At 35.5% G+C, this 23,473-nt stretch overlaps 1 protein-coding gene across 1 annotated transcript; it reads right to left on the bottom strand.

Annotated features, from left to right (window-relative positions):
* Positions 1-225: 225 nt before the first annotated feature.
* Positions 226-18,086, bottom strand: UTS2B (urotensin 2B). Its single transcript, XM_028100837.1, has 5 exons — positions 17,984-18,086; positions 12,467-12,565; positions 10,843-10,880; positions 9,444-9,534; positions 226-251 (listed from the first exon to the last, which is right to left on the bottom strand). Exons 1-5 carry the CDS (start codon positions 18,084-18,086, stop codon positions 226-228), a joined length of 357 nt encoding a protein of 118 aa, XP_027956638.1.
* Positions 18,087-23,473: the final 5,387 nt, after the last annotated feature.

Raw genomic sequence — 23,473 nt, 5'->3', positions numbered from 1 at the left:
ATTAGATACAACACTGTCAACTTGACCACTACAAGGCCATTTGATAGCCCATGCCAGGCAAAAGTACAACTGATTTGTCATTATTCACAACTTAAACCTTAAGTATACAATAGGCAGAATAAATGCCACTGTTTCTTTATGCTTAAAAGAGCTACAATCTTCAAGCAGTAGTGAGTAGTTGTGTATCTTTTTTCTAGTGTTCTTTTTGTATCCAGAGAACAAACTTCAGACACAGTATTTCCAAAAGCAGGCTAAAAGAGAAAGCAAAACAAATTCTTTATTAAGAGGATATTTGATGCAATATTACATTTCAATAAAGTAGGTTATGTGTGCCTCAGTATGAGAGAGTTTTGTAAAAGGAATGTTCTATATGGTTGTTATTAGCCTCATGTGAATCTGCAAATTAATTAAAATTAAATAAAATTTGAAAATTCAGCTTCTCCATCACACTAACCACATTTAGAGTGCTCAATAGTGACTTGTAGCCAGTGACTACCGTAATGGGCACTGCATTAGAGAATGGTCACATCATCACAGAAAGTTCTATTGGATAGCACTGTTCTACATGATAATGCATGTAATACAGTTCAGAGATTACAGTAGGTCATCCTATTAGATACATCCCTCTGTTTTATATTTGGGGTAACTGAAATTTCAAAGAGGAAGTCACATGAGTAAAAACTATAATAAATATGTTTCAATTTACTGGGGGGAAAGGAAGGAAGAGAGTTTAAAGTTCACTTTGCAGATCACTAAATGTTATTTAAGCAATTTAATTGTCACATTGAGTCTTCACATTCTGATCATAAAAATGATGCTTAAGAAAAATCAGACCAATTCTAACAGTATTTTAATTCCGAAAAACAAACTGAGGGTTTCAGAGGGGAGGGAGGTGTGGAGATGGGAATGGGAGGGGGGTACCCGGTGATGGGTATTAAGGAGGGCACGTACTGCATGGAGCACTGGGTGTTACACGAAAACAATGAATCGTGGATCACTACATCAAAAACATAACATAATAAAATTATATTAAATTAAAAAAATAAAAATAAAAAGCAGTATTTTAATCTTCAAATGCATGAATGAGTCATTTTAAATCTTCTGTAGGTTGTTCCCAATCACCTGACTTTTAGTAGCTTCATAGACTAATTATAAATTTCTCTAATTTCCTTCAAACTAAATGGTTTATAAAATTAAGACCTCGGGGAGACAGGTCTTTGATTCACAATTGATGAATGGGATGCCCAATGAAAAAGAGTTTAAAAAGATACTCTTTGAAATACTATTTGAAATAAATGATGAAAATCTGTCTGCTTGCCAGGTTTCCCTTTCTCTCTATTCACTCTCTAACCTGGAACCCTCAAGTTCATCACCACCTACACACACAGTGTTATGACAGCACTCAGAGTCTACTTTTCATTTCTACAAGAGCCACAGCTTCCTTTAAATGAACCCACATTCAAATCCTATGAAAGGAGTTTATTTTCAGACATTAAACTGAGGAGCCTGGCCCACTACTCCAGTCTTCTCTTTATAGTGTGCTTCGGAAAGTTATCATCACTGCCCTTGCCTTCAGATATCATTGAATATCTCAGTCTGTCAGGAAAATATAAATGTACACATATCCAAAAATTACTCATGAGTAGCTAGATTAAGTATGCAATGGAATATAGTTAGGGAAATTTTCTGGACTTGGATGAAAAGAAGTGTCATGAATGATGACATCCCCAGTAGAGCCAAACTCTTCAGTGCTTATTTATCATGTATCATCATGTGAAGGAAATCTTTTGCTAGCATTCTAGTGTCATCTGATGTCTGTTCGGTTCACTCTGGTAACCCTGTTTTCATCAGGATGCTATGTGTTGGACAGCTATATATTTCTTTTTCATCTCCCGTCCCCAAGTTTCTTCAAATGTGCTGCTTCTATCCTACGTCAGCTTCTGAATCCAAAAAGCTAAAGTCATTAGGAGTGCAGCTAAGTAAATAGACCAGAGTGAGAGCTAAGGAGACTTTTTCTTTCTTCTTCTTTTTTTTTTATTTGATAATTTGACATTACATTTTGTAAATTTAAGGTGTACAGTGTGTTACTTTGATAAATTTCTCTATTGTAATATGATTGAAGTAGTCTATGTCAAATTACATCTTTATAGTACAGTATTATTGTCCACTTTTCATTACACTGCATTAGATTTCTATGACTTATTTACTGCTCATAACAAGTTTATATACTTAAACACAATCAATCTTATCCAAACCCCTTGCCTCCATGATCCCCTGGTTACCACCATTTTCCTCTTTGGTTTTTCATAGGTTTGACTTTTTTAGATTCCAGATACAAGTGATATCATACAGTACTTGTCTTTCTCTGTCTGACTTATTTGCTTAGCATAATGTGCTCGTTTCATCCAGGTCATTGGAAATAGCAAGTTATCCTCCTTTCTCATGGTTGAATAACATTCCATTATACACGCACACATACACACACACACACACACACACACACACACACCACACACCATTTTCATCCATTCATCCATTGATATATACCTGGAAGTGGAAGTGTTGGGTCATATGGTAAATCTATTTTTAATTTTTTGAGGAACTTTCATGTTGTTTTCCATAGAGGGTGGACCAGTTTACACTCCTACCAATAGTGTAGAAGAGTTCCTTTTCACCACATTCTCACCTTCACTCCTTGTCTCTTGTCTTCTTGATGACAGCCATTCTAACAGGAGTGAGGTGACATCTCACTGTTTCTGATTTGCATTTCCCTGCTGAGTAGTGATATTGAGCATCTTTTATGTGTCTTTTGGCTATTTTGATATCCTTTTCAGAAAAAAAAATATCTATTTAGTTCTTCTGCCCATTTTTAATTAGATGTTTTTAGGGGTTTTTCTGTTGTTATTAAGTTGTGTTCTTTATATTTTTTAGATATTAACCTCTTATCCAATATATGCTTTGCTAAAATTTTCTTCCATTCCATAGCCTGCCATTTCATTTTGTTGTTTCTTGTGCTCTGCAGAAACCTTTGAGTTTGATGTGGTCCCACTTGTTAATTTTTGCTTTTGTTGCTTGTGCTTTTGATGTCATGTCCAAAAAGTCATTACTGAGACCAGTATTGATAAGCTACTGCTCTATATTTTCTTAGAGGCGTTGTATGTTATCAGGTCTATGTTTAAGTCTTTTATTCACTTCAAGTGAATTTTTGTGAGTGGTATGACATCAGGGTCCAATTTCATTGTTTGGCAGGTGTTTCTCCAACTTTCACAGCATCATTTTTTGAAGGACTATCCTTCTCCCGTTGGGTGTTCATGGCTCCCTTGTTGAGTATTAGTTGACTCTATATGCCAGGGTTTAATTCTAGGCTTTCTGCTCTGTTTCACTCACCTGTATGTCTATTTTTGTGCCAGTACCACACTGTTTTTATTACTATGGCTTTATAGTATAGTTTGAAATCAGTTTTTGTTCTTTTATCCTCAGAATATTTTGGCTATTTGGAGTCTTTTGTTGTTCCACATAAATTTTAGGATTATTTCTCCTATTTCTGTGAATAATGCCTTTGGTATTTTGGTGAGGATTGCATGGAATCTATAGAGGGCTTTGGGGAATATGGCCATTTTAACAATATTTATTATTCCAGTCTCTGAACACAGATTTCTTTCCATTTGTTTGTGTCTTCTTCAATTTCTTTCAGCAAAGTCTTATAGTTTTCATGGTGCAGATCTTTCACTTCCTTGGTTAAATTTTTTCCTAAGTAAATGGACAGAGGGCCTGAATAAACATTTCTCCAAAGAATCCGTACAATGGCCAACAGACATATGAAAAGATGTTCAATATCACTAATCATCAGAGAAATGCAAATCAAAACCACAATGAGATATCACCTTATACCTGTCAGAATGGCTGTTATGAAAATAAATAAATAAATAAATAAATAAATAAATAAATAAATAAATAACAGCTGTTGGCAAAGATGTGGAGAAAAAAGAATCTTCATGCACTGTTGGTGGGAATGCAAAATTGTGCAACCACTATGGAAAACAGTATGGATGTTCCTCAAAAATTAAAAATAGAACTATCATATGATACAGCAATTTTACTTCTGGGTATTTAACTGAAGAAAATGGAAGGAGTAATTTAAAAAACTACATGCATCCCTGTGTTGATTGCAGCATTATTTACAATAGCCAAGGTATAGAAGCAATCTAAGTGTCCATCAATAGATGAATAGATAGGAAGATTGATTACACACACACACACGATGGAATATCCATTAAAAAATGAAATTTTGCCATTTGTGACAACATGGATGGACCTAAAGGGTATTAAGCCAAATAAAATAAGTCAAAGACCATATGATTTCACTTATATGTAAACTCTAAAAAATAAAACAAATGAACAAACAAAACAAAACAGAAACAGACTCTTAGATACAGAGAATAATCTGGCAGCTGCAGAAGGGAAGGAGTGAAATAGAGGAAGGGGATTAAAAGGTACAAACTCCCAGTTATAAAGTAAATAAGATATGGGGATACAATGTACAGCATAGGGAATATAGTTAAAAATATTTAAAAACTTTATATGGTAACAGATGGTGGATAGATTTATCCTGGTGATAACTTCCTAATGTTGTATTACTATGCTGAATACCTGAAACTAAAATAATATTGTATATCAACTATAATTCAATAAAATTTTATTCCTAAGTATTTTATTGTTTTTGGTGCTGTTACAATTGGGATTATTTTTCCAATGCTTCATCATTAGTATAAAGGAATCCCACTGATTTCTGTCGGTTGATTTTGTAATCTGCCACCTTATTGAAGTATCATTAATTCATTTCAATAGGTTTTTGATTGACTTTTGGGGATTTTGTATATATAAGATCATATCATCAGTAATTAGTGACAGTTTTACTTCTTCCTTCCCAATTTGGATGCCTTTTATTTCTTTGTCTTTCCTAATTGCTCTACCTAGGACTTCCAGTACCATATTGAATAGAAGTGGTGAGAGTGGGCAACCTCGTCTTGTTCCCAAACTCAGAGAAATCCCTTTCAATTTTTCTCCATTGAATATGATATTAACTGTGGGTTTTTTATATATGGCCTTTACTATGTTGAGGCATGTTCCTTCAATACCCAACCTGTTTTTATCATGAAAAGATGTTGTATTTTATTACATTAGACAGCACCATTCTTAGTGAATTTAGCAGGTGTCTATCAGTTATATACTAAATGATTAAAGCAAACTATAATATTCCCCAGTAAGTATAAGTTACTATTGCATTAGCTGAATCTCTGGGTCCATTTTAACTTCACACAATGTTATTTATAGTAGACAACTTCTAATTATGCAATAGAACCACAGTTTAAATATAATGTGGGTTGTTTTTGTGACCTAACCTGGGCATCTACTTCATATGTTTATCACCACAAATATTTATTTTATTCCTACTACATACAAATATGTTTTAATATCTCCTTGCTTAAAAACAAAGAAGTTTCTTTGACCCACCTTCAAACTTGTCTAGCTAATATCCCAATTTTTTCTATCCTTTAGAACAAAATTTCTCAAATGTGGTGTCTATTGTCAGTGGTTCCTGACTAATGATAAAAATATTGTTTTATCATGTTCTCTTTAGCCCAAAGTCCACCAAACAATTCTTGTCAAAGCCATTAATAATCTTTCATTCCTGTTCAGAAGGAAAGTTGCAGTTGTCAACTTACTGGACATATTATAGCTTTAAATACACTTTCATTACTTCCTGGAAACAGTACAGTCTTCCTTTCTTTGTCACTTCCTTCCTTGGTAGCTACTCCTATTAAGTCTCCTTTGCTGATTCTCTTGTCTGCCCAAACTCTAACCTTGGAATCACTTGGGCTTCAGCCCTGGCAGTCTTCTTTTTTACATCTAGAGTCATTCCTTAGATGGTCTGATCAAAATACTAAGCAATATTGATATGTTGATAACTATCAAATTTATATCTCCAATATGAGCTGCTTCCCTAAACTTCAAATTTATATATTCAATGGTCTACTCAGATCACTACAGAAGTCCCCCCTTATCTGTGGGATATATGTTTCAAGACCCCCAGTGGATGCCTCAAACTGGAGGTAGTACTGAATGCTATAAATACTATGTTTTTTCCTATACATACATACCCATGATAAAGTTTAGTTTACAAACTGGACACAGTAAGAGATTAACAACAATAACTAATAATAAATAAACTAGAACAATTATAACAGGTGATTCCCTGAGGTTATTAAGTTAGATTAAGATCATGTGCCTAATTTTGGCAGTTAAGAGTGTGTTTACCTCCATTTCTCTCCTGTTCTACTACAGAGACACATAGAGTAGATACAGAGTAAAGGAAAATGACCAACATACATGAGACTTCATGTAATCAAAAAATAAATCTTAAAGCAAGCTAATTCACTGAGATTGTAAGGTTAGTTTGCTAATGTAGTTTGCCTAATTTATCCCCAAATACAATTTGACAACAAATACAAAGGGAATAAAGAGAGTCCAGAAATACAAGGTCTCAAAATGTTGAAAGAACTAAACTCTTCTAGATCCCAAACACTATAAAATGAGATTTAAAACTACTCCAAGCAACAGAGGCTCTGTAAATAGCAGCTGGAATAAAGAACTCAGGGCAAAAATCAGATCAAGCATATAGTCTTTAAGGTATGTTCCAGACACTTTCAAAGCAACAGCTACTAAGTTGGGGGTAAGAATGCAGAATAATTAAAATTGCTTTTTTAAAAAGTATTTGCATGGAGCAAGTACATGAGAAGCTTTCTAAATTTTTGAAAGAACATCGTTGTCAAAGAAACCATAAAGCCTAAAATAAAAATATCTTTGACATTTAAAGACAAAATAAACCTTGGGCTTCCAACTTTGCAAAAGTAGGATAAGACCTGAGAAAACTGTGCCATCCTGGAGAAGGGAATAATCCCCAAGCGGCACATAAGATGTGTCCAGGGATAAAAATGAAGAAGCAAAAACCACAAACAGTGCCACCAGTGAAGCATTACAATGGGCAAATGACTCCTCCTAGGTATTACAGGCTCCAGCCAAGACACCTTTTCTCATCCCCAGGGTAGGAGATCTTTATAATATTTGCCTAGTGGGATTTCAGAATTGTTGGAGGGTAGCACTCTGTGTCTTGTTCATTTCCTTTATGAAAGGGATTATCCCGTCCTTGGTCCTCTAGCAATTAGTGGATTTGTCCTTTTAGCTAACAGGTCTGTGAATGAAGAGGAAGAAGCCACATTGTAGCTGATGAAGACTAGTAAGTGTCTCCTCCTGGAGACACTGTCCTTTGTTCTGGGTTCAGTCAGTGAAAGAGATCTGGGATTGCCTCTAATGGCAATAGGTTGAGTATAGTCTATGTGGTTAAGCAGAGATCGAAGGATTGACTGTGTGTGGTAGAGGCAGTGCTCTCCAAGTATTATATGTACTTCCTAAAATTTCTCAGCCTATCTTGCCAATAGTTTGGTGGCAGCCCACATGACTAATTCTAGCCAATGGACTTCAGGAGAAGTGTGACACTTGTCACTGAACTGAGGCAGTTTGGAGCTAGGATGTGTCCTCTATCCCTTTCCTGTGTCTTGGCAATATTAGGGACAGTCAAGATATAACAACCTTCTAGATGATATAGCCAGAAAATAGAAGAGTGTTGTACGACATGCATTGGACTTTATTATATAATAGGCCTCTGAGATTTGGATTAAAACTGGTACCACATAATAGCCTAAGCTATGCTAATTATAGGAAGGGCCAATAAATCTCTATCCCAAACCTTCTAGACCACCAAACTTTTTCCTCTTCCAGCTGCCTTTGGCTCAATAAATAGAAATTGCCCTCTTTTTCCTAGTTGCTTAAAACAAAAACTTTGGAATCATTTTTGATGCCTTCCCTTTTTTAAAAAACACAAACCACATGTAATCCTACAACAAATTTTGATGATTTTTTAAATTCAAATTATATCCAGAATCAGACCCCTTCTTATCGATTCACTACTGTAACCCTAATCCAAGCTACTACCACTTACCATCTGAACCACTAAATTCTCTTCATTAATGGTTTCTCTGCTTCTACCTTTGCCCATCTTTTGCAGTATATTCTCCATGAAGCATCAGAGTGGTTCTGTTAAAACTTATCTCATATTACTCCTTTTGCTACAAGTTTCCAGTGACGTCCCATATGATACCCAGTAAAAGCTAAAGTCCTTAGGTTCTGACCTTAGTCCTGAAGGTTCTCTCCCTTACAGCTTCCAATTCATCTTCTACTACCCTCTCCTTCAGGCTCACTAGCTGAGTCACTTAGCAGTTGGGTTATTTTTGGCATATAATTTCACTTCTCTGAGATGTAATTTCCTCATCTATAAAATAAGCGTAGTAATAGCTATCCTATGGTGTTTATGATGAAAATAAAATAATAATTATAGTACTGATCAAAACCATAAAAAACAAGTTAGGCTTACATAGTACTTACTATATGCCAGGCATTACTCTAAACGCCTTTCATATATTTACTCATCAAATCCTCCCGACAATCTCATAAAGATAATTATTGTTACAATTTGCATTTGGGGGCAAAGAAAATGAGAGACACAAGAAGTTACATAATTGCTCAAGGTCACACAGGTAGGGAATGTCAATGTTGATTTGGACCCAGGCAGTTTAGCTCTAGAGCCTATGTATTTAGCCACAATATTTTGACATCTTTAAGTATAAAATGTCTGGTATAGGCTAAGCATTTAAATAATACCAGTGCATCCTCTTGCCACTTAGTAGCATTGTGAAATAGGTTTTTGAACAAGTTAAAGACAAATCTGGGAGGAGAGGAAAAATGTAAATAAATAAAATGAGTCTTAGGAAGGCTCACATCACTATATGAATGGAGAAATAAACATACACATTTTTCAAATATAAGAATCAATTCAGCAAGAAACAAGAATTTCCCAAGAAATGTTATAAAAAATAAGAGGGATCCGAAAGACAAATCTTTCTAAAATTAAATGTTATGATTCAAACCTTGAACCCAGTGTTAGAGCAATGAGGGTTCTCCTTACTTCAATAAAGATGTTCTAAAATTTGAATTGATTTAAAACCCGATTGCTTCTATTTGTGATTCTCCCAACTCCAGTCTTTAAGCAAAATAGCAAGCCGTAGTTCACAATTTGAGGCAATAAGGGCCTATTTTACTTAAACCTGGAACGTAAGACGTTATTATCCACTCCTGTAAACATGACAGAGCTCAGATATATATATTCATATGGGAACATATTCATTGGCATCTTTTTTAAAAATAGGAACCCTGGTCTTGACAATCACCATAGGGTTAAGAAATGTCAAGTTAACCTCTTCCCTCTTAGTAATAATTGCAAAAGTAATCTTTCAGATGTCAATTTTAAAACTGAAATGAAAATTTACCTCGTTTATTTGGATGGGAAGATAGACCATCTATAGCATAGGATATCTCAGCATCTTTTGTCGCCATGAACTGCTCTTTTAGCTTTTCCAACTGTTAAGAATCAAATATAAAAAGTATTAATCTTTAATAAGAACAATGCTGCTTTCTGTTGAAGAAGAGGAATAATTAGAATAAGAAAGGAAAAAGAGTAGGAAAAATGGAAGAAAGGAAGAAAGAAAGGAGAAAAAAGGAAGGGAAAAGGAGAAAAAGTAATAAAGAAAATAAACAAAAATAATTAAATGGAAAAATCCAAGGAAATGTATTTAGAGACTGGCTGGGAAAGGTACATGACTCAACAGGATATCAGGGGGGAAAAAAAAACAGTTTATAGTGAAGGAAGTCCACTCTGGGTGTTAATTAATGGGGAGCCTGTTAATACAGCCTGTGTTGCCGGACTGGATTTTATGTCACCTCTAACGAGCAGTTCTCTTAAGGAGCTCCAAAGAGTTATATAAATGTTTGAATTTCCTGAAATATTTCTCCTTTCCAGCAGGAAGTGATTATTTTGAGGCCCTATGGTTTTTACCTGGAATAAAACCCATGTTAATTTTTAGCAAGCTCTCTGATTGCCCATGCCCTGAAGACCTACTTCTTTTTGAACTCTACTCCAAAATAGAGTTCAGCCTGGCTGCTAAGGGTGTCCATGTGTGACCTACTCAGAGTGATGGGGCATGATTCTCTCTCCCAAACAGCCACACGGTTTGTATAATAATGGATTTGCATGCATGTATGTGGACAAGTTTTGAAATCATCTAATCTGGTGATTTTTCAAATTTTCTTCCCAGCATGTCAAGCAGTGGGCGAATAAGGCTGCTAAGGGACTCCCTATCAGGAGGGCTGAAAGCAGGTCAGGAAGATGACCCTTCAGGTCCCCAACCAGCTGCTTTAAGCAGGACAGCTCCACCTTCATATGCTTCATTTACTAGGACCACACCCAATTGATTTGGGAAAAAGTATTTCTACTTTTAAAAATAATAAGCATATTATTGAAAATCACCAATCTAAGTATAGCTTCCCATTTTACAGATGAAGAGATTTAAATCCAGAAAATTTTAATTTTTCCAAGGTCTTATAGTTAGGTAATTGGAGAGCTGGGATGAGAATCCAGATTTTCTACACATTTTATCTCAAGATCACTTCAGCTATATATAGTTTTGTTTTGTTTTGTTTTGTTTTCTTGATTTTTTTAAGTGTAATTTGACTATTTTTTTTTCCCTAGTGAATAACTTTACTCTTTCTCTAGCAGGAATACAAAAATTTTACAGTATAGTACTAATAATTTTTCAAACTATGCCCAAAGAAAAGAAAATGCCTTAGAATTATTATTAAAATTGAAATGTAAGTATTTCACATTCTCACCTGGTTAAGTTCTTCCAATTTGTTAACCAGTTCTCTATCTGCAAGATACATTGGTCATATGAAAAATTGCATTGCAAGTAATATTTGATTCACTTCAGGACACACATTCAGGATCTTATGTGAAAGGCAAAGGTCTTTTTCATATGATTTAAGACCACACATCATCCCTGATATAAAACCCAAATGTCTTCTCAATGCCTATAATATTGAATTGCAACCAGTTATATAATGAGAAAATACCTAATTTCTAGCAATAAGCACAAAGCTTTCTAAAATAGGCCATGGGCGCCTGGGTGGCTCAGTTGGTTAAGCGACTGCCTTGGGCTCAGGTCATGATCCTGGAGTCCCGGGATCGAGGCCCGCATCGGGCTCCCTGCTCAGCGGGGAGTCTGCTTCTCCCTCTGCCCTCTTCCCTCTCGTGCTCTCTGTCTCTCATTCTCTCTCTCTCAAATAAATAAATAAAATCTTTAAAAAAATAATAAAATAAAATAGGCCATAGCTCTGGGGTGCCTGGGTGGCTCAGTCGGTTAAATGTCTGCCTTCGGTTCAGGTCCTAAACCCAGGATCTTGGAATCAAGCCTGGGCAGGGAGTCTGCTTCTCCCTCTGCCTGTGCTCATGCTCACTCTCTCTCTCTCTCTGTCCTTGTCAAATAAATAAAGTCTTTTAAAAAAAATCAATGTAAAATAAAATAGACCATAGTTCTAATAAACACTATTATTTAGAAATAAACTATTTTACTGACATAAGGAAATCTTCTGAAACAATATTAAGTGAAAAAAGCAGGACACCAGCGTCTGTATAATTCAATTGAGAAAGATAAGCCCAAAATATAAATAGTAATTCCCTCCCTTACAGTTTGAGTATAAATTTTTCTTTTTTATAATTTCATTCATTTTCTTCAATGATAATATTTTACTTCTAATTTTAAAATGTTGTATTTTTGAAGTATTTATTAAGATATTGTTGTAGTCAGCACATTGTCCCATGAATAGACATTTTCTTCAGAAGCCCAGATGTTTTCTGAGAGTATATCACATTAACATGTTGTCACATTTTCTCTCAGGCTAGACTTACTAAATTTCTGACAGTATTGGTCATTTCTTGGACAACATTCTCACACATAATTGTAAATTAGATTCTCCTGTTCTTCAAAGAAAAAAAAAATCTCATTTGGTGTAGCTTACATTTCCCAATGGTTTATACTCCATCCATTTCCCACATTGGGAGAATTTGATTGCAAAATGTGTTAAAACTGCTATGAGACTGCAGTTAATTTGTGAAATTTCTAGTGGAAACCTATGAACAGATGTGAAGCATATAGTAAAAAAATATATACATATATATATTAACTGTACCAGTGAGGATTTGCAGAGATAGGAAGAAAATATGAGTAAAGATCACTGGTGTGTAACTAGATGGTTACCAATCCCACTGGGACCTTCTAATTGAAGAAAATAGGATTTTAATATTTGTTAATAATGCCATTGCTTTTAGCATGAATATGAAATAATAAAAACACTTAAGCCATCAGTGCAGCATAAAAGGGAGTACCTATTATTTTATTTAATATAAATATGCATTTAGAAAGAGCAAGTCAGAGGACAGAAAAACTTCTTGACTCACCAATGTTAGAAGGTCTTTGGAAATCAAAAGTTTTTTTCAGTAGAGCCAACAGTAGTTCTTCACGATTTGTATCTTCTTTATCTGGAAATGATTCATTCCCTGTAATAATCACCTCAGTGTAATAAAACCTCTATTTTCAATCTGTGTCACTGAAAGTATTTCTAATTAAATACATTTTACAGGTAACTATCAATGCATATAGTCACCAATAAAAGGGGTGTGGAGAAAGGTGTGTAATCCAAAACGATGGGCTGTTAAAAAAAAAATCATTGAATGTATTGGAGCACTCAAAGAGAGATTGTGAGAGAGGAAGAGGGAGAGACAGTATGTCTGGAGGATGACACCCTAAAATTTACCTGCCATCATTCCTAGGTAGTAGAATCGCAGGTAAATTTATTTTTTACCCACATTGTTCAAATTTTCTACTCTTGTGTTTAATATGAAAAACATAAAAGTTATATTTTTAAAGAAAAGATAATTTTTGATTTTAAGATTTTATTTGCTATACACATTTAAATATGAGCCATTTTGTGTTCGGAGAGTGCCTTTAAACCATCTAGGGAAACCTGTGGAAGAGGTGGTATGATGTCTATTTTCTCCCTATTGACATCTTTCCATCTTTGTCAGTTTCCCTCCCAGCCCATTCATTGATTAGATGCTCAACTCTTTCAGCACTTTAAAAATAGAAATATCACCCACATTTTTGTAAATATCTTTATTCTGGAGTAGAAATCAGGACAATAGCCTTTACTCAAGCTATAAAACATGAAGACTCAACAAGATATCTATTAACAAATAATGCAATTGAAATAACAACTAGTGTATTACAAACAAAATAAACTCTTGTGAGGTGGCCTGAAAAATCAAACCTTTATCATAGAACTTCTATCGGATCATCTTCCCCATTTCCTAGCTCCTCATACTAGCTGACAGTGTGAACAGAAGGTAGATTTGTGAGTTTGAAGTTTAAAAGTGAGAATATTGTGTTTGTAGCTACAGAAATGGCTCATGACTTGACTATATTATTCCGTGGAATCATCTGCCTTTCCTGTGTCTACAAAATGTTTATTGATGAACTCAAAGGACTAAGAGACTAATGAAAGGAATGAGAAGCTTTGGTGAGGAAGCAAATGGATGACTTGGGGCAAGTGACAGCATTGTTTCCACACTGACCGAACATAGTTCATTGGTGCTCAGCTCTTCAATTTCCTTTACTTCATAAACATAGAAATTATCTGTGACATTCTGTTTTTTTCTATTGATTAATTAAAACACTAATAGAATATCAATGGAACTTTTGCTTCACATTAATTAAATGAAGACCCTCAGAGATAGTTTAGTTTAAGACATGGCCATGCAATAGGTAATTGTTACTACAGTTGTTTATGAAAACATTAAATCATAAACTTTAAAATGTTACAGTTTGAAAAAGACATAAGGTACATTTTATAGCCAGATGATAATGGCTACTTATTTCAGAAAGAGAACTGTGATAAGAGAAACTGATTCATTGCCTTAACTAGAGAAAGTATAAGACTAAAATGAAGTGGGGCACCTGGGTGGCTCAGATGGTTGAGAGTCTGCCTTTGCCTCGGGTCATGATCCCAGGGTCCTGGGATGGAGCCCCACGTCCAGCTCTGCCCCTCTTCTGGCTCAGCGGGGAGCCTGCTTCTCCCTCCCCCTCTGCCTCTCCCCCTCCCCATACCCTCCCCCTACTCATGCTCTCTCTCTCTCTCTCTCTCTCTGTATCTCTGTGTTTCAAATGAATACATAAAATCATAATAAAAAAAAGAAAAAATATTTTTAAAAAAGACTAGAAGCCAGACTATGGAAAGAGCCAAGATGTCCATCAACAGATGAATGGATAAAGAAGATGTGGTATATATATATATACAATGGAATATTATGCAGCCATCACAAGGAATGAAATCTTGCCATTTGTAATGACGTGGATGGAACTGGAGGGTATTATGCTGAGCAAAATAAGTCAATCAGAGAAAGACATGCATCATATGATCTCATTGATATGAGGAATTCTTAATCTCAGAAAACAAACTGAAGGTTGCTAGACTGGTAGGGGGCGGGAGGGATGGCATGGCTGGGTGATTGACATTGGGAAGGGTGTGTGCTATGGTGAGTGCTGTGAATTGTGTAAGACTGTTCAATCACAGACCTGTACCTCTGAAACAAATAATACATTATATGTTAAAAAAAAAAAAAAGAAGAAGAAGATAGCAGGAAGGGAAAAATGTAGGGGAGGAAATCGGAGGGGGAGACGAACCATGAGAAACTATGGACCCTGAGAAACAAACTGAGGGTTCTAGAGGGGAGGGGCGTGGGGAGATGGGTTAGCCTGGTGATGGGTGTTAAAGAGGGCATGTACTGAATGGAGCACTGGGTGTTATATGCAAACAATGAATCATGCTTCTCCCTCTCCCGCTCCCCCTACTTGTGTTCTTGCTCTCGCTATCTCTCTGTCTGTCAAATAAATACATAAAATCTTAAAAAAAAAAGTCAATGAAAGAACAATTCTTTTGGCAGTGAAAACAAAATTGCATAAATCCTCGTTATTTATTTATAGGGATTTTCCCATTGAAAAACAAATTGTCCCAGAGATATAAATAGAAGCTTGGGAATCAAAAAGTCAGGATTTTATCCATGGCTCACATTTTGTCTTTGGCCAGTCAAAATCACTGCACTTGGTGGGCCTCCATTGCTCTTCCTGTGAAATAATGAGATTTTCAATGTTCTTACCACAGTGCAAACATGTGAGGAAAAATGAGACCATTCACTGAGGACTTCACAAAATTAGGATGTTAGTAGTAAATGTTACTTCTGATTTCACGTGGATATGGGATACAGCAAAATCCAACTCTACAGCATTTTTCTAGAATCAAATTAAATATCGCCTCTGACCCCAGAAGACCACACACTGATGTCCTTCTCTCACTGGCAGCATATTGAAAAGTTTTCTCTCTGGGACTCGCTTGGATCTGTTGCCTTGTGTGTAAATGGGAAGGATTAAATTACTCATAAGGTTATTTTCTGATCTAAATTGTCTATGATTAAAATGAGCTCCTCTCCATATACACATTTGTCAAAGCAGCCAAACGTTTGACTTATTGTGGTCTTTTGACACATTTTTCAAATAAGCATTTGTCTGCTAACAAAGTACAAAGAACACCCCTTGTTCTTTCTGTGTTAGTCAATACTCAAGACAAATGGCACAGTCTGCCAGCTTTCATTTGGTGGGCTATAGAAAAGCCTAGCGTGATGGGTAATGCTCACACTGAGCAAATTGCCTACCACAAAAGATTGAAGAGTGAATATCATGACCCAGAAGACTACAAAAAATTTATTAATTTTTTAGTATTTTATCATTTTGGGGGTTTCCAGATTTCTTTCTGGTAAAATTTCTCGTCTGTCTCCACTAAAATGCTTCAAATTTGAACGAAAAGCAAGGAGACAATAAAATCTTTTGAGTCAGTATCTTAAGTAGTAATGAACCAGTTTTATCTGTGTATTTGCAAAAGCATTCACTCTGTCATGTCTGGGTAAATTTGCCATCTTCTGTGCTAAGGATGCATCTACACTCAGGTAATTTTTTTTAAAGATTTTATTTATTTATTTGACAGAGAGATAGAGTGAGAGCATAAGTAGGCAGAGTGGCAGGCAGAGGGAGAGGGAGAAGCAGGCTCTCCGCTGAGCAAGGAGCCGGACGTGGGGCTCGATCCCAGGACCCCAGGATCGTGACCTGAGCCGAAGGCAGCCGCTTAACCAACTGAGACACCCAGGCGCCCCTTATACTCAGGTAATTTTTTTTCAAACATTTCTTTTATCAATATTAACTTTTATTTATTTATTTATTTTATTTTTTCAAATGACCTTAGTTCAAAAACAGAAACTTAGTCGAAGTATGTGTAATTTTTTCTTTTAAAACTGTATCTTTTAAAACTAAAAATGAAAACTAGGAAAAAAAGACTTATTTTCTATTATATTTCTTAGACAATATCTTAACTTTAGGAATAAAAAATATTTAAAAAATTTTTTGAGAAAACTTTTTCTTCAGAGATTCCTGTAAACGATGATTGCCTTAAAAGGTAGTGACAAGACTTTCTGAAGACAGTTATGCAAGTGTAGTTACTGGAAACAAAACTGGTAAAGAAAGGCAAATAGATTAATTTTCTTTTGTGAAAAATGTTCCACTTAAATATGCAGAAGTGGATTGTGAATTAAGCACATAAAACCTTCAGCTTTACACTTTCCTCCTTACTTCCTTCTAGTCTTTTTTTATGTTGTTAATGACCATACATTATATCATTAGTTTTTGATGTAGCGTTCCATGATTCATTGTTTGCGTATAACACCCAGTGCTCCATGCAGAACGTGCCCTCCTTAATACCCATCACCAGCTAACCCATCCCCCCACCCCCTCCCCTCTAGAACCCTCAGTTTGTTTCTCATTGACTTTTCTAAAACCACATTTAAGCAACATGGTCTAGTAAAATTGAATTCCATCTAAAAAAGAGAAACTTGATCCCTCTTCTCAACCCAATATCAGGTAAACCAAATGTATTATGTTCTGATTTGTTTCCTCTATGTAGAACAAAAGGCTCGTTCCTTCCCATCAAGGTCAGTTAGATGACAGTAACCTCAAAATCTCAAGCTACAAGGGAAAATAGAGAGCACTATTTTAAGTTACTATTTTTCAAACATAAAGAAATATATAAAAGTTTCAATGAGGTTGTTTGCCTAATAAATCAACATTAAATTTAGCTCCACTGATTCTCAGATGAAGAGCTATTTCCACTACAAAATGCATTGAAAATTTTAAAGAAAGATCAATACAAGTTACAGTATTACAAGAGCAGAAACTTATTTTCTCCAACTTTACATGGCAAATATTTGTAGATGTCATAGATTAAATTACTTCATTTAACATAAGTATCATAAATATGTTAGAAATCTGATAAATACAGTCAATGCATGATGTGGGTGTTAGCATCATCCTCCTGAAAATACTATGTAGATTTCCCCATGCATTATTATTTCCAAATCTCTGCAAACACAAATTTCCATCCTAATGTGTTATTCTCTGAGCCATTCTCCTTTCACAAGTAACATTTATAATCTCATTGGATAAAAATACTGTTTTCTTTCCCCAAAGGTAGTTTAATGATATGCACATATTAGTTAATTGATTGTATTACTATTTATACATTCACTACCTTTGGTCATAGAGTAGAAGTAAGAAAAATGTGCTTCATAATTAGAAAAAAAATAGTGTTGTTGAAATAAATTTAGTATAATGTTGGTTAAAATTAATTTACTTGTGAAGAACAGCCTCACAGATTACATTTAATTTAAAACAGCAACTTCTGAAGAGATGTTTAATGATTACATCATACTCATGCCTTAAAGTATTATTTTGATATTGGCAGAAAAACCAAGGCAATGCAAAGAGGGGGATAAGGATTATTTACCCATCTGTAGGATTTTAGACTCATGTGTACATACCTTGGGTCAGGTATGGCCGTCCATGCACCAATTCCAAAAAAATCGTTACAGATAACAAAGTTAGGAGTCCAAAGCAAAGAGTGGCTGAAAGGATCTTGTTCATGTTAAAAATCTTCTTCTGTGCTAGCAGAGAAACTGGACTCTCCAGGTCAAGATGAATACTTCAGTGGCTCTGGAATGCTGCAGAGATCACTTTTAAAAAGTAGCAAGTGTGCTTCAGCTACAAATGATCTGAACAAAGAAAAAAGCTTATAAAATGTAATGCATTCTGTCAACGTGATTCACTACTTGGAGAAGTGACAGGTTTGCTACTCGGTCAATGACAGGAAGAACCCAATCGATATATCTCATACCTGCCCATTTCACTAAAAGCAGGCATTCTTATGCACGCCCACGCACTCAGACACATACACAAGCTTAGAGCAAAAATTGGCAATGTAGAACCTGTTGGTCAGATTTTCATAACAATGAAATGGGAACAATGCCTTTTATTTGACTAATTTAGAGCCCCACGGAGGTCTTCCTAAAAGCCCATGTTATTTGCAACCACTGCTTCATTTTTAACCAAACAAATAGATTTGAGTTGGGAAGAGCTCAAATTGGAAATGAATCATAATGGGAACATTAATGTCTTACTACATTGAAGAAGGATGGTTTCATTTTGCTGCAACCAGCACTTCTAGAGATTAAAGCTAAATCTAATTAATTCAAAGTTGGCAAATGTCCCGTCAATTACACTCTTTAGTGCTTGCTTTAATTGTAACGGTTTTCTTTTTAAGTCAAAGTCTTTCGGTATATCAACAATTCCAATTTTATGGCTCCAAAGATGTACTAATGACCTCTGGCCTTGGCATTTACTTCTGTCAGGAGGACTCAATGCATTAGCTCTAAAACTGACTCAGTTCTCTGTGCATGAAGCGCAGCACATGATGATGTGAAAGTAGTGCAATATCCCAACTTTTTGCGAGCCCATTGCTTTAATAAATTCCCTGAATAAAGTGTCAACTACTTAGTTTGATATTCAGGCTTGTTTTTCCTTCACAGGCTCATTTCCACTACATGTCCTTCTGCACCAGTCACAGTAGGCTTTCAATTCCCGAACATATCTTGCACTTCCTCACTTCAGAGCATTGCTGACATATTTCTGTCTACCTGGACTCCTTCATTCCACCACCATTTTACCTACTCATCTCCTAAGCCCCTGATCCAATGCCACCATCTCTGTGTAGTCTTTTGGATCTCTTTCTCTTTTTGCTTTCAGACGTTAACAGTTTTTCTTTTTACCTCCTTTGGACTACCACAAAACTGCTTAGGTATCTATCATCACTCCATTCTTCCTTTCATTACAGTTATGTATCCTGTGTGTTTGCCTCTGCTATTAAATTATGAATGCCAGGATTCTTGGGCCTTTTCTCAGACCGGGGACTGACCATCTCCTTGGCCTCCTGCTTCTTTACAATAGCAGGGGCTGGGGCCAACTTCTTCGCCTCAGCCTTCTTTCCTTTCAAAGTCTTGGACGGCTGGAAGAAAGAGCTCTGATGACTCATTTCTAAACAAAATGTTATGTATGACTTTTGTTCCATAAACATTTGTTTCAGGAAATCTCATGTAACCCCTCTGAATCTTCTGTCATATTTTAACTGATATTGGTGAAGTGATGAAAAATAAGTTCCTTATCTGTGACCATTCCATCTACTTTGGGGAAAAAAAGCCCACGAATATCCTTAACTAAATCTTTTATCACTCTCTCTCTTAATAATAAAAATATTTTACTAAATTCTTCTCATAAGTATATAATCTAATTTGTTGTTCAAATAAAAACAAATTTTCAGGATTGATTGTATTAGACAGATAAATGAAGTTAGAATATTTGTTTCTGGAGTCGTTACTATTTGTATACACAGTAATAGTACATAATTGCCAGTAATTGTGCCATCATCCATGCCAGGCCCTATTCTAAGCATTTCACATATAGTATCTTATTTAATTCTTACAGTAGTCCCTCACAAATTATAAAGTTGTTTTGATTTTTCACCTTTTACAGCAAAGGAAGAAAGTTATGGAGCCAAAAGGAAACCTAGATCTACCTCAGAGTCATACCCCTACCCACGTTGTCTCTTGTCCATGATTGGGAAAACATAGAAATGGAAAGTGATTGGTTGTTCAAATCAGAGAAATCCCAATTTTAAAGGAAACTTACAACATTTTGCTTCAAATTTTCAAAAGTAATCCTCTTGATCACTTAGTCTGTATCTCAGTTGTTGTTTCTAAATAACATTTCTATTTTGTCAATGAAGACATTGTCATTATATTATAATGTACAGATAACTTTAAGATTCATTTACATCTTAACTATTCTCATAATGAGTGACAGGAAAAGCACAGATAATCAGGGTCCATATGGTGACTCAAATACATTTGAATAATTACTTTCTGACTCTATTAAACAGTTGGGCTTTTTTACCAGTGAGTAAAAAAATTAAACAATTTCATTTTGACCTCCCTCTGACCCTGTTATTTCTTGGTAGAATTCCTAACATACAGTTAAATGAGTGAAAAAAAAAAAACAGCAGAGAGAAGGGAGAAGGCAAAAATAGAGGCTCTGGCATTCTGATAAGTGTGTACATGGATTTTTTTTCATTTAAAAGAGTTCAGAAAGTCCTTATTTGTCAAAATAAAATAGAAATATCTATTCAAATACCTTTACAACTTTTTAAATTGGGTTATTTGTCTTTTTATTATTAAGATGTGAAAGTTCCTTATATTCTGGATGTCAGTCCCTTATCCAATATATAATTTGCAAATATATTCCCACATTCTATGGATTGTCTTTTTACTTTCTTGATAATGTCCTTTGAAGCACAGTTTTTATTTGGATAAACTCCAATTTGTTTATTTTTTCTTTGTGTGTGTGTGTATTTTTAGTATATCTAAAAACCATTGCCTAATCCAAAGTCATGAAGACTCATTACTACATTTTCTTTTAGAGTTTTATGCTTTTAGCTCTAAAATGTAAGACTTTGACCCATTTCACACTAAATTTTGCATATGGTGTGCCATATGGGTCCTACTTTATTTCTTTACATGTGGATATCTAATTGTCCCAGCACCTTTTGTTGATATGTGGTTTTATTTCTGGACTCTCAATTCCTTTCCATTGATCAATTTGTCTATTCTTATGTCACTACCATACTACCTTTTTTTTAAGATTTTATTTATTTATTTGACAGAGAGAGACACAGCGAGAGAGGGAACACAAGCAGCGGGAGTGGGAGAGGGAGAAGCAGGCTTTTTGCCTAGCAGGGAGCCCAATGCGGGGCTCGATCCTAGGACCCTGGGATCATGACCTCAGCTGAAGGCAGACGCTTAACGACTGAGCCACCCAGGCGCCCCATACTACCTTTTTTTTTTTAAAGATTTTGTTTTTAAGTAATCTCTATACCCGACTTGGGACTCAAACTTACAACCCTGAGATCAAGAGTTGTATGCTTTACCAACTGAGCCAGCTAGGCGCCCCTACCATATTATCTTTTGCTTTGTAGTAAGCTTTGAATTCAGGACATGTGAGACTTCCAACCTTGTCCTTTTTCTGGATCTCTTTCATTTTCATATAAATTTTAGAACTAGTTTGCCACTTTCTATAAAATGGGCAATTGGGATTTTGATAGGAATTACATTGAATTTGTAGATCAATTTGGGAAATATTACCATCTTAAAAATATTAGCTCTTCCAATCCATGAACATAGTCCTTCTAACTGTTTGTCTTTAATTTCTTTCAAAGCCGTTTTGTAGTTTTCAGTAAACAAATAATATCCCCACGGAATCTGTTTATTTTTTAGTATAGAAATAAAACCCTGAAATATTTTGTCACTTCTTTACTAAGAAGAACCATGAGAGACCTCTCTGGCAGAATCCAGGGCAGAGTAATAATCAGAATAACATATACACCTAATATTGAACACGAGTAAGAATTAACATTCAGAAGAGGCTTTACACCAGTAGATGGGCACGACAACAGAAATTTCCAGGCATAGACATACTGTAATGTGGGAGTTTAGTCTGTTTTCAAGTAGCACTTTTGATAATGGTTGAAAGCGTAGAAGGTGCCTGAGTAGAAGTGAATAAAGGCTTAGATTCTGGTCAGACTGGAGGCTTAAAATCCAGGTTCAAATATAAGGTTCTTCCCTTATAGCACATGATGAAAAACAAAACATCTTTAAAAAATGTAACTGAGGTGAAACCACAGTCTATGGGAACAGATAGAGAGGAAAAACCGGATTAAAAATCCAGGATCTATTAGCATTGTCTAAGCATTGTCTAAGCCTACAGAGGTTAAGCAGCAGGAAACCAGACTCTTAGAATAGCAATCAGAGGAAGAAACTATCAAAAAAAGTTTAGGCCTCAGTTTAAAGGATAGACACCCTGGCCATCAGCAAATGCCTCTAAACTCACCCTCTTCCTTCAGCTACCATGGAGATAGTAGCTATAAAGATGATCTATCCTCACATTAGGAATTAGAACCTCTGTTTGCCACTATCATTTTAACAAAGCTATCTCTCTCTCATTTTAAACAACAATAAACTTTACTAGACTACTAACAGTGTCTTCTAACTACTGTCCCTACTTTCTCTCTCCATCAAGACTGAACTCCCAGAAATAATTTCCTTCCTCTGGTTCTTTCCCACATATCTACTTCAGTCCACTTCAATTTTGCTTTTACCATTCTGTTTCCAGCTCTACAAAACAGCTCTCTCCAAGAATCTCATTGCTGCCAAACTCAATGAACCCTTTCTGGTTCTCCTCTCCCTGGGTATCTTTTTCAGAATCTTCTTGGTTGACCATAGTCTTCTCATTGAAAAACTCCTTGGTTTCCTCCTACTTTTCTAGCCATTCCTTTTCAGTTTCTTTTAACATTTCCTCCTCCTCTGACCTTTGAAAGATGAACTTTGTCAGAGTTTTGTTCTAGATTTTCTTTTCTTATCATGCTTCAATCTCTTCCAGGAAATGCCTAACTTTAATTGCTACCTACATGCCAGTGACTCCAAAATGTCTGCCTCTCCTCACCTTTTTTTGAGTACCATACCTGGATTTTTTTTACAAGGTTCTCAACCACATCCAAAAGTGAACCCTTCATTTTCACTTTAATGTTTCACTTCTCTTCCAAAGTTTACTACCTGAGTGAGCAGCATGGCCATTTACCCAGTCATTCATTCAAGAACCCACTTCCTCTCCCTTACTCCCCAACTTTTCTACCCAATTGCAAAGTTCTGCCATTATACCTCTTAAGTATTTTTCAAATCTTTCCACGTCTATCTTTTTGGCACCTTCCTAGACTAGAAAGCCAACATCTCACACCTATGCTACTGACATACCATTATTACCAAGTGTCCTTATACCCACCATCGCTCCTCTTTAACCCATTTCCCCACAAAGCTTTTAGAGTACTCTTCTGGAAATGCAAATACCAGTCGGTAATATTCCTACTTAAA

This window comes from Eumetopias jubatus, unplaced genomic scaffold, assembly GCF_037043125.1.
Source record: "Eumetopias jubatus isolate StellerSeaLion01/CBP00866 unplaced genomic scaffold, mEumJub1_p1.0 scaffold_1, whole genome shotgun sequence".
NCBI lineage: Eukaryota > Metazoa > Chordata > Mammalia > Carnivora > Otariidae > Eumetopias > Eumetopias jubatus.
The sequence above is the reverse complement of the archived record's forward strand: the minus strand, read 5'-3'. Positions and strand labels throughout refer to the sequence as shown.